We start from the raw sequence: 12,390 nt of genomic DNA, 5'->3' as shown, positions 1-12,390 counted from the left end.
ACCAGAATTTGACCCAGGAAGTCATCCCCAACTAGAGGCCATGTCCCTTTTGACCAGCTTATAAACAGGAAAGAATTGATAGGGGAAGTAGAAGTAGGTGGCAACTGGGATGATCAAACCATGAGATGGTCAAAGTCCAGTATCCTGACAAAAAGCAGGAAGGAGAGCATCAGAATATGGACCCTGTACTTCAGAAAAGCAGACTAACTCCTTCAAGGACCTGAAGGACAGTATCCCCTGGGAGGCTAATATGAGGGGGAAAGGAGTCCAGGAGATCTGGCTGTATTATAAAGAAGTCTTTTTGAGGGCACAGGAACAAATCACCCCTATGTGCAGAAGGAACAGCAAATAATCCAAGCTGGTCACCTGTCATAACAGAAATCTTTGATGAGTTTAAACAGAAAAAGGAAGCTTACAAAAAGTGCAAGCTTGAACAGAGGACTAGGGAGGAGTATAAAAACATTGCTCAAGCATGCAAGGGTATAATCAGAAAGGCCAAAGCACAGCTGGAATTGCAGCTAATAAGGGATGTGAAGGATAACACGGGCTTCCACAGGTATGTTACCAACAAGGTGGTAGTTAAGGAAACCACTGGACCCTTACTGAATGGGGAAGGCAACCAGGAAATGAATTATGTGAAAGGATGAAGCACTGAATGCTTTTTGTGCTTCAGTCTCCACAGACAAGGTCAGCTCCCAGACTGCTGCACTGGGCAGCACAGAATAGGGAGGAGGTGAGTAGGCCTTAGTGGTGAAAGAGCAGGTTATGAACTATTTAGAAAAACAGGACATGCACAAGTCCATGGGACCAGTTCTAATGCATCCGTGGGTACTGAGAGAGTTGAATGATGTGATTGCAGAGCCACTGGTAATTGTCTTTGACAGCTTGTGGTCCTCTGGGAAGTCCAAGATGATTGGAAAAAAAGGCAAATATATTGTCGGGAACTACAGACTGGTTAGACTCACCTCAGTCCCTGGAAAAATCGTGGAGCGGGCATCCAAGGAATCCTCTTTGAACACTTATAGGAGAGGTAGTCAACATGGTAACCTAACTGCTGCTATGATATATAACTGGTTCTGTAGTAATGGGGAAAGCAATGGACAGGACATACCTAGACTTCAGCAAAGCTTTTTATGCAGTTTCCCACAATATTCTTGCCAGCAAATTAAAAGTAGTATGGATTGGATTAATGGATTATAACGTGGTTAGAAAGCTGGCTAGATCGTTGGCTCAGTGGGTAGTGATTAATGACTCAATATCTAGCTGGTAGCCAGCATCAAGAGGAGTGCCACAGGGGTCGGTCCTGGGGCTCGTTTTGTTCAAGATCTTCATTAATAATCTGGATGATAAAATAGACTTTACCCTAAGCAAGTTTGCAGATGACACTCAGGTGTGGGGAGAGATAGTTACTGTAGGGTAGTGATAGGATCCAAAGAGACCTAGAAAACTGGAGGATTGGACCAAAAGAAATCTGAGGGTATCTGAGAAAACTGCAAACTTGCTGAGGGTACAATCTATTTTATCATCCAGATTATTAATGAAGATCTTGAACAAAACCAGCCCCGGGACCGACCCCTGTGGCACTCCTCTTGATGCTGGCTACCAGCTAGATACTGAGTCGTTAATCACTACCCATTGAGCCCAACGATCTAGCCAGCTTTATATCCACATTATAATCCATTAATCCAATCCATACTACTTTTAACTTGCCAGCAATAATACTGTGGCAAGTCAGCCTGGTGGTTGACTCTAAGAACCGCGTGCCAGAGGCAGGGAGTGAGAGATTTCATGCTCCCCCCACCCCCAAGCCAATCATGACCTGGGGGCGAGGGGAGCGTGCAAAGTCTCCTCCCACCCTGCAAGGGGCTTGGCACTTAAAGTCAACCACCAGCTGTTGCTCAGCTGCCAGGTGACTAATAAGCACAGCACTCCCTTGCAGGGTGGGGGCAGACTTCGCGTGCTTCCCCCACCCCCAGATCCTGATTGACCTGGGGACAAAGGCAGGAGCGCATGAAGTCTCCTCCCACCACCTGGGGGTACGGGTGCCTAGAGGAAACCACTAGCTGTTCAGAATAGCTGGTGGTTCTCTTGCGGGGAGGGAAGACTTCACATGCTCCACAAACGAATGAGGGTCTGTGGGAGGGGAAAACACAGAAGTGTCCTGGCCCCACCTCCTTCCACCTAAAGACCCGCCCCTTCCAGGGAAGCCAGGGCCACTTCAAAAATTTCTGAAGTGACCATGGTTAAAAATTATTGACCCTCCCTGAGCTAGGCTATTCTCAGCGGTGGCAGATGTTAGAACAAGGAGCAATAGTCTCATTTGCAGTAGGGGAGGTCTAGGTTGGATAGTAGGAAAAATTATTTCACCCTGAGGGTGGTCAAGCACTGGAATGGGTTACCCAGGGAAGTGCTGGAATCTCCATCCTTAGAGATTTTTTAAGGCCTAGCATGACAAAGCCCTGGCTGGGGTGATTTAGTTAAAGGTGGGTCGTGCTTTGAGCAGGGGGTTGGACTATATGATCTCTTAAGGGCTCTTCCACCCCTAATCTTCTATGATCTAATTATTTTTATATATACTGCACATCAAACATTTACTAATAAAGTGAGATTTGACTCAATAATACGTTATAGTTTTATTTAGTAGGTATTCAGAACACGTTATTTTTTCCAGTCAATATTTTCAACAAGATTTCTCATTTTTAATGGGGCAATTTTCAAATCATTCAATACACTATGGCATTCAAAACCTTAACAAATACACAAGCATCTGAAACCACTGTAAATCTCTGCATTATGAAGGGATTACATAATTTAAAACCTTTATTGACTTAATGGCTTAGAAGCCCTGTATTATTACCTGTGTTTGCTTCTGCTGTTCCTGATGTAGCCTGTGGATTCAAATGTTCCCTGACCATTTTCTGTAGAGATCGCATGAAGACTGAAATCAGCCTGTCTATGTAGCTTGGATTGTTACTGCATGCAGACTTCAGAATCATTAAAGTACCTACAATATAAATAAAAACTTTTTAAAGGCAACTAAAATTATTCCAAATTGTGTAACCAGATGCCCTACTTTCAGTAAACTAAACAATTCTGTGTGTGTCCCTGTGAAAGGTCAGGCAGAGTGCTCTTCTTTAGGACAATTATGTCCTAACTCGGATATACAGTGCTCTCTGTTACAAAGACAAGAAATCTACACAGATGCATGATAGAAAAGGCTAGCAAACTAAGATAAATTGCAATATTTTTCTATTTAGCACTCTCAAAATGTTCCTTTCTGTACAGTCAGAAGCTTAGTTTTTTCTGAGAAATATATCAAGCTATTTAATTGTTGACTTTTGACTTATTAAAATGGCTTTTTCATGCCTTGGAACAGTGTCAGTTCTTAAATCCCACAATATGAAAACAAAGCATCATACTTGTGGGATATATACATAGGAGGATTACATCGTGTCATTAATTAGTTTCATGTATCAGTTACTCAACAAATAATAAATCACCCATAATTAAGAGTACGTACTTGAGCTATGCAGAATTTGTCTTTTAGTGTTAAATATGTTTCCTAAGTGTCTTAGAACAAATATGTATTTTTCCCCTCAAACTGTACATTTGTTAACAATGCCTGTGCACATATATTGAGTATAAATGTACACTCATTTGAAGTTTGTTGGTGTTCATGTACAGCAGCTGATTTTACAAGATACATAGCAACACCTGTTCTCACACTATCTACTGTTAAGACTAGAAACTCTATTCTGGCAGGATCAAATATTTCCCACTTTGCTGCATCTTCATAATTCCTCAAAACCCCCACATCAATATTTAGAGTGTCAGTGTTTTGTTAACAGATAGAATAATGGCTTTGAAAGATGTATCTTAGTTTATCCCTCCTTCCCTCCTCCGCTCCTCCCCGCAGATTTGCCTGAATTCAGATAGCTTTTAAGAGTCTGGGCATTTTTTCTACAAAAGCATCAATAAGATATATACTGACTCAGGAAAAATAGTAGAATCTAACCTTGGAGTGTGCTTTGGACAAATGATAAAAAGTCTCTTTCCTTGGTTAGTGTGTTGTACAGCACATCCTGACACCTGACAAATAGGCAATTCCCTAAGTGAAATTACACCTGCCTACACAGATCACAAAGTAGGATATTGAAGGACATTTGCCATTTAAAGCAGAAAGCTTTTCTAACTTGTGCAATTTCAAGTCTGCACTATTGACAGAACCAATTCTGCGCCAAACTTGCTATGACTAGCCAAATTATCTAATCGTTCCAACATATCTCAGTCGTAGTCACACATTCAGACAAGAACTGAAGAGATGTGTTTCCTGGTCATTTAATCAATGTAAATAAATATTCAACTAGGAATGCATTTAATCTTTTCAAGAATGTGCTTAATAAAAGTACATTCAGAATTGTTTTCTTTTCCCAAAGACTGCATTGTATCTGAGATTTTTCAATATTCAGAATCCAAGTTATAAATAAAGATGACTGTTACGTGATTTAAATCAGCTAACATTACTATGCCTTCTATGCATTCAAAAGAAAAATACTGGACAAAAATGTTTAAGTGTATTTACTTAATAAACATACAATAATATGATCTTATGCACCAAAAATATTAAGTGTAGATTTCAGCTGCTTCAGCTGAAGTTTTCAATAGCTTTTACTTTGCAACACTGTTCATTTAAATGCCTTTTCTCCTTCCTTTATGCCCTTAGTAACAAAGATACCTCTCCAGCCACCAGTATTCATTTGCAATACTTACCTTCAAGCCACCTACTTGGAATGATAGAATACAATGAGCCCTGTAGTCTTATTCCTCAAGGCTGTCAGCTTTCATCCCAAGGTCATGTCTACATCCAGATTTCCCAGGGCAGCACATAGCACTATCTACATGGCTATCCAACCCCCTTACAGAAAATAAAATAAAACCTAATAACAAAGAACAAACCGATTAGCAAGCCAATCCATATGCATATATGAAAGGAACAAGAAACTCACCGAAGAGTTGGGAAGGATTAGCATTGGTGGCTTTTTCATAATTAGTGAGTCCTTCATAAATAACCTTCCCAACTGCCGCATATAGGCATTCCAGCTCTTCGTATTTTGACGCTACACTTGAAGTACCTGGGACAGAGTCAACAACATAATAAACAAATATGTTTTTATAATATAGTAAACTTCCGATAATCCGGCACCTTTAGGACCCACAGGGTTCTGGACTATCAGATATGCCAGACTATCAGAAGGGAGGGCTATGAGGGGTCTGGGGTGGGGTGGGGTGGGGGGGATGGCAGGGCAGTGCTGCGGGACCAACCCGGCAGCACCCCAGCTGCTCTGCCCCAGGCATCCCCGAGTCAGCCGCTGCTGAAACTGACCAGCGGCTGACTCGAGGAAGCCCAGGGCAGAGCAGCTCCAATTGTCCAGCTGCCTGGAGCACATCCGGGTTCCAGGTGGTGCCGGACTATCAGGAGTGCCGGACCACTGGATGCCAGACAACTGGAGTTTTACTGTATTATAGTTATTAAAACGGCAAGAGGGGCTCTTTCTGAACTTTCTGTATTTGCATATATAAAACCTCTATCTATTATACAACCACTGTGGCGTCTGTATTGGGCATCACTTCCCCAGAATGATCACCAACATTTTCCTAGTAATAACACGATTTAGATTAATTTAGTAGTGCTATGACAGGACTTATCCTTGTCAAGTGATCCACTGAAGCCTCTCTTTACACCCAATTTCCCTGTCTTGTCCTAGTAAAACCGTGATGTTCAACTACTGAGAAAAAAAAAGCATTTTTCAAAGCAGAAAAATGGTAATTGCAAAAGACATTAAATTTATAGCAGGCATTTCTTGAGTCAAAGTAATGACTGCCACAGGTTATTAAGTTTTTATGTCAATGGATAATGATGTATGCCACACTATTACTTAATTCAACTTTTTTTTCAAAAGGTTGAAAGTGCAAGCTAAAATGGACCATAAATGCAGAACACATAAAACAGAAGATTAGCATATTAAGAAATGCCTCCCTGCTCCCGTCCCGCCAACCACTTGTTATGTAGTGATAAAAGAAAGAGGTGGAGGAAAATACCACATACTTGGTTCTGTAGGGAATATACTCATTAAGCGAGAGAGTAGACTGTGGACAGCCCTCAAAACCTTGGTGTTTCCACATGTCATACAAGCTGCTACTCCTCGTTGCAGAGGTTTGAAGCTGCTGAGGATAGCTGGAGACTGCAGTACAGTTAATAGGAAACTTAAGACCTCTAACCCAGTGCAAATGTTGGCAAAGTTGGCCTGATTGGGCTGTTCCTAGAAGGACACAGTGGAAAAAAACAGAGAGGCCATTAAATGTGTTAGCTCACATCAAACCTGTGTGAAACCTATAACAAAATGATTTCAGCCTTCCATATTACAAGAGTTTCAACTAGAACATAAGAACGGCTATACTGGGTCAGACCAAAGGTCCATCTAGCCCAGTATCCTGTCTACTGACAGTGGCCAGCACCAGGTGCCCCAGAGAGGGTAGACCGAAGACAATGATCAAGTGATTTGTCTCCTGCCATCCCTCTCCAGCCTCTGACAGACAGAGGCCAAGGACACCATATTATCCCCTGGCTAACAGCCTTTTATGGACCTAACCTCCATGAAATTATCTAGCTTCTCTTTAAACTCTATTATAGTCCTAGCCTTCACAGCCTCCTCTGGCAAGGAGTTCCACAGGCTGACTACACGCTGTGTGAAGAAGAACTTTCTTTTATTTGTTTTAAACCTGCTACCCATTAATTTCATTTGGTGTCCTCTAGTTCTTCTATTATGGGAACTAATAAATAACTTTTCTTTACCGGCCCTCTCCACACCACTCATGATTTTATATACCTCTATCATATCCCCCCTCAGTCTCCTCTTTTCTAAACTGAAAAGTCCCAGTCGCTATAACCTCTCCTCAGATGGGACCCATTCCAAACCCCTAATCATTTTAGTTGCCCTTTTCTGAACCCTTTCCAAGGCCAAAATATCTTTTTTGAGGTGAGGAGACCACATCTGTACACTAGTGATAGAAATGTAGCCGTGTTAGTCTGGTGTAGCTGAAACAAAATACAGGACTATGTAGCACTTTAAAGACTAACAAGATGGTTTATTAGATGATGAGCTTTCGTGGGCCAGACCCACTTCCTCAGATCAAATAGTGGAAGAAAATAGTCTCAACCATATATACCAAAGGATACAATTTAAAAAAATGAACACATATGAAAAGGACAAATCACATTTCAGAACAGAAGGGGGTTGTGGGGGGGGGGGGGAGAAGTAAGGTAAATGTCTGTGAGTTAATGATATTATAGGTGGGGAAGGGTATTCAAGATGTGGGCGTACCATAGTTTTATACAGGGGCAGTAAGATATTCTGAGTCTTATTTTCTATCCCTTTCCTAATAATTCCTAGCATCCTATTTGCCTTTTTGACTGCCGCTGCACTCTGTGTGGAAGTTTTCAGAGAACTGTCCACGATAACTCCAAGATCTCTTTCCTGATTTGTTGTAGCCAAATTAGCCCCCCATCATACTGTACGTATAGTTGGGGTTATTTTTCCCAATGTGCATTACTTTACACTTATCCACATTAAATTTCATTTGTCGTTTTGTTGCCCAATCACTCAGTTTGGTGAGATCTTCTTGGAGTCCCTCACAATCTGCTTCTGTCTTGACTATCCTAAACAGTTTTGTATCATTTGCAAACTTTACTACCTCACTGCTTACCCCTTTCTCCAGATCATTTATGAATAAGTTGAAAAGGATTTGTCCCAGGACTGACCCTTGGGGTACACCACTAGTTACCCCTCTCCAATCTGAAAATTTACCATTTATTCCTACCCTTTGTTTCCTGTCTTTTAACCAATTCTCAATCCAAGAAAGGACCTTCCCTCTTATCCCATGGCCATGTAATTTACACAAGAGCCTTTGGTGAGGGGCTTTCTGAAAATCCAAGTATACTATATCTACTGGATCCCCCTTGTCCGCATGTTTGTTAACCCCTTCAAAGAACTCTAATAGATTAGTAAGACAGGATTTCCCTTTACAGAAACCATGTTGACTTTTGTCCAACAAATTATGTTCTTCTACAAGCTTCACAATTTTATTCTTTACTATTGTTTCGACTAATTTGCCCAGTACTGAAGTTAGACTTCAGTAATTGACTACAGACTTCAGTCTGTAATTGCCAGGATCGCCTCTAGAGCCCTTTTTAAATATTGGTGTCACATTGGCTACCTTCCAGTCATTAGGTATGGAAGCCGATTTAAAGGATAGGTTACAAACCACAGATAACAGCTCAGCAATTTCCCATTTGAGTTCTTTTAGAACCCTTGGATGAATGCCATCCGGTCCCGGAGATTTGTTAACATTAAGTTTTTCTATTTGTTCCAAAACCTCCTTTAATGACACTTCAATCTGGGACAGTTCCTCAGATTCATCACCCACAAAGGACAGTGCAGATTCAGGAATCTCCCCAACGTCCTCAGCCGTGAAGACTGAAGCAAAGAAATCATTTAGTTTCTCCGCAATGGCATTATCGTCCTTCATTGCTCCTTTTATAGCTCGATCATCTAGGGGATCATCTACAATTTTCTTACACCAGCCAAATTTTCCAAATGTGCAAAATATGAGACTTTATAAGCCACTGACTGCATAGATGAAATGTAGCTATTAGCTTGACATTTTAACATTACAGAGGTGGAGAAAGCAGCACAGAAAGTGGCTCTCACTCTTGCCTACCTAGAAACTGCTTGGAGCAACAGGCTGCATTGTACTTGCCTGTTGAAATACCTTAAAAAGAAAGATATTGGAAGAGAAGATATAGAACAGCCTATTCTGATGGACCTTTAAAAGAAGTGCTTTTAAGAAACAGATGCTTCAAGCCCAGGAATGGATTGTTGAAACTAAGCCAGTCTAAGGACTGGAAAATAAGATTTTGCCAGCTCTTGTCTCCCATCCTAAAACATAACGCCTATCACAGCAAATTAGGCTCTATGACTTCACCTCATAGAAAGCAATATATGACAATTATTATTCATTATTTGGCTTACTGTAGTGCCTAGGAGCTCTAATGCCAGGTGCTGTGCACAACACAGAACAAGACACTTGCAGTTTCAAAGAGCTTACCATCCAAGTGTTATACAAGAACTGTGGCCACCCACCTAACTGCCTGTCTACTACGAGGTGGGCAATAATTTTTGCAGGGAGGCCACTTCACAAATTTTGGAAGTGGTCGCGGACCGCCCGAAAGGGCGGGATCTCAGGCGGATGAGGGTTGTTCCCTCTGGTACTGCACAACCCTGGTGAGGGGAGGAAACTTTCCGCACTCCCTCACCCCCAAGTCTTGATTGACCAGGAGGTGGGTGAGCATGTGAAGTCTTTGCCCCCACCCCCGCCCTACCAGGGGCACGTGGTGCCTAGAGAGAATTGCCAGCCGTTTTGAACAGTTAGCAATTTCCTCTGGTGCCACGTGTCCCTGGCAGGGGAGGAAACTTTGCATGATCTCCCTACCCCCAGTTCTCGATTGGCCTGCGAGTGGGGGAGTGCCAGGGCAGCCACAGACTAGATCAACTGGCTTGGTGGGACAAATCTGGCCTGTACATCCTATATGGCCCACTTCTGGTCTACTAAGTGCTGGATGCAGCAAGCTCTGCCTTTTCCAACTCTGTGATACCTACAGGACAATAATAAGCAAGTAGAAAATTTGCACGAAATGACAAACCAGAAGTCTTCTTCTCCAGAGCACTGGAGGGGGTTAGGACAGACTGCAACTGGAAGCCCCAGATGACCTTGCTCTCTCAGTTGCTCATGCAAGTAACTTTACCAGGCTTCCCATCACTCTTAGTTCTTATATGTATCTGGAAAAGGGCTGTAGGAGCTTTCTCCTGCACATTATATAGCAATCCCCCCCTTGCCTCCTGCATGAAGTAGGCAACTGAATGATGTTATCATTTGCTATAGGCAGTGTTGATTTGCTGGAAGCTCCACATGTAAAGAACAAGAACAAAACAAAAAAATACCATTATTTTAAGTCGAACCAAAAAAAAAAAATGGTGAATAAAAGTGAGAAAAAACTTTGTTTCGCATATTTTCAATGAAAGCAAAGGAAGTGAAGAGCTACATTTACACAACAGATCTGGAAGATGTGGGGGGAAGTGCCCCAGCTTATAATTTTTAACCCAATGGGACAAGGAGACCTTCAAATCTCCACTCGTGAACTCAGATCTCCCTGCTCCCAAGTGAGTACCCCCAGGATAAAGGGTATTATGATGTGGTGATCTCACATCTCGTGTTGAAACTTTGTATAAGTAGTCATTAGGCCAGAAACAGAGAATGACTCTATAATCCAGTGGTCAGAAGTAGGAATGTAATAGTATAGTTGATTAACCGATAAGCAAAAGCTTATAGGTTAACGCTATAGAATACACGCATTCCCCCCTCCCCCCGCACCATCACCACGACCTGCCAGTAAAAATTTTTAGTATGCTGGCCAGTAGTCCAGCTCAGTCCCGGCTTGCACTGGCTCTTGGACCTACCCCAGTGTGGCTCTGCATTTCAAGTTTATTAGAAGCCAGACAGGCAAGCAGCCCAGCTCAGTTCTGGCTCGTGCCAGGTCCGGAGCTCAGACCCTGCCCCACCAGACAGGGGCTGCCTGGGGACTATAGAATAGTCGACTAACCGATAAGAATTCATGAAGTTAACTGACTATTCAATTAACCAATATTTAACATCCCTAGTCAGAAGACTTATCTCACGTGGGCCGGGACACGCTTGGATCTTAGGTCTACCTCACTGAATCTGCTATACATTTTAGAGAGTTTATACATCGGTCTGTCTTTGAGTTTGTTTGTTCAAGAACTCCTCCTAAACAGTAAAAGCTAGAACCACCAAATTTGGTATGTAGCTTCTTTTTATCATAACTTAAAGCAAGGCCAGGATTTGGTTGTGCCAGAACAATGTATGTGGAATGTTTTGCATCAAATGGAAAGGGGGAGGGAGATGTCATACAGGGGCAGTAACACTAACGAATGACCACAGGAGGGCAGAAGAATGGGCCCCGCCGCCCCAGAAAGCGGCCACCCACCATGCTGTGCTGACCCAGGAAGAAGCTGGCAAGCGGCCTGTGCAGCTTCCCTTCCTTCCCTCTCCTCCCCTCTCCGCCCCAAACAGGGTTGCCAGAGGGTTTCAACAAAAATACTGGACACACTTGACATTTCTAAACAAGATGTAATGTAGATTATGAGGTAAATACTGGACATTTATATTTTCTCAATTTGTTTCCCGAACAGAAGGCTCAAATACTGGACTGTCCGGTTCAAAACCGGACACCTGGCAACCCTACCCCCAAATCTCTCCCAAGCCGGCCCAGTGGAGCAGCCGCCCACTATGCCGCATCACCCCCCTAAAGAGAAGCCAGATGGTGGGGACTGTGCCCTTCCCCTCCCCACAGACCCGGGCAATGTCTACTGTATTTAAATCTTTATATAAAGTGGAACAGCTTAAACAGGAAAATCTGAGAAACCCATCCCCAGAATATCCTGGGGTTAAGTACTCACGTGATGAAGGGGGGACGAAATAGTATTTTAAGATCCCTGCTCAGGAACAGGGATTCAAATCTGAAGCTCTCACATCCCAGATGAGCGGCCTAAATACTGGGCTGAACATTATAAGGGGGTACCATCATTGCTATTACCTACATCTATTTCTTTTCCTCCACTATTGTGCCTCAAATCCCCTTGTGAACAGTCTGAAAAACTGAAACAAGATGTTTCACTCATGTTATTTTATTTACTTCAACAAACAATTCACTGAAAATCAATCCAAATGTGCATTTTTCAGTTAAAAAAGTTTCAGCCATAAAACTTGGCCCAGATCTAGTCCTCAGTACAAGCCCTGCCTCTTCTCATTAGAGAAATATTCAAGTATGGTCTTCTTTTTACCAAGTCCTGTTGTTATTTCTAATCAGCCTCCAACACCTAATAAGGCCTGCACTCAAATATATTTGCATTGGAATTACTCAGATTAAGAAAGGTGGGTGGGAAATAATTCTGACACAAGGCTGAATATGTTATGGTGTTTCATTTGTAGGATGGAAGAGACTATGATGTGCTGAATGCAGCTAAGTAATTGAATGAGTTCTATTGAGCGTGGATAACATTTGCTCTTGAAATGCTGAATTTTAATGGCAGTTCTCATTAGTTGTGCAGTATTTTGAGAAGCACCAGTAGAGTAATGAGTAACGAATAATGAAGCATCAACTACAGAGTTTTAAAGCCAAATGCACAAGGGTTTATAGAAATAACAGCATAAACCACCTTTCAACAGAGGTAAATTAAACCATCTTCAATGGTA

The 12,390-nt window shown here is 42.3% G+C and overlaps 1 protein-coding gene across 4 annotated transcripts in view; it reads right to left on the bottom strand.

The window, feature by feature from the left end:
* Positions 1 to 12,390, bottom strand: part of TRRAP (transformation/transcription domain associated protein) — a 178,426-nt gene that overhangs the window by 82,724 nt on the left and 83,312 nt on the right. For all 4 annotated transcript variants that reach the window (XM_075899522.1, XM_075899523.1, XM_075899524.1 and 1 more), the window contains 3 exons: positions 6,107 to 6,320; positions 5,007 to 5,132; positions 2,858 to 3,004 (listed from right to left, as the gene is read on the bottom strand). In XM_075899522.1, coding sequence (XP_075755637.1) covers positions 2,858 to 3,004; positions 5,007 to 5,132; positions 6,107 to 6,320 — 487 coding nt within the window. The remainder of the gene's footprint in view (positions 1 to 2,857; positions 3,005 to 5,006; positions 5,133 to 6,106; positions 6,321 to 12,390) is intronic.

The sequence above is a fragment of the Pelodiscus sinensis genome, chromosome 16 (genome assembly GCF_049634645.1).
Source record: "Pelodiscus sinensis isolate JC-2024 chromosome 16, ASM4963464v1, whole genome shotgun sequence".
Classification (NCBI taxonomy): Eukaryota; Metazoa; Chordata; order Testudines; family Trionychidae; genus Pelodiscus; species Pelodiscus sinensis.
This window is presented reverse-complemented; position numbering and strand designations above follow the sequence as displayed.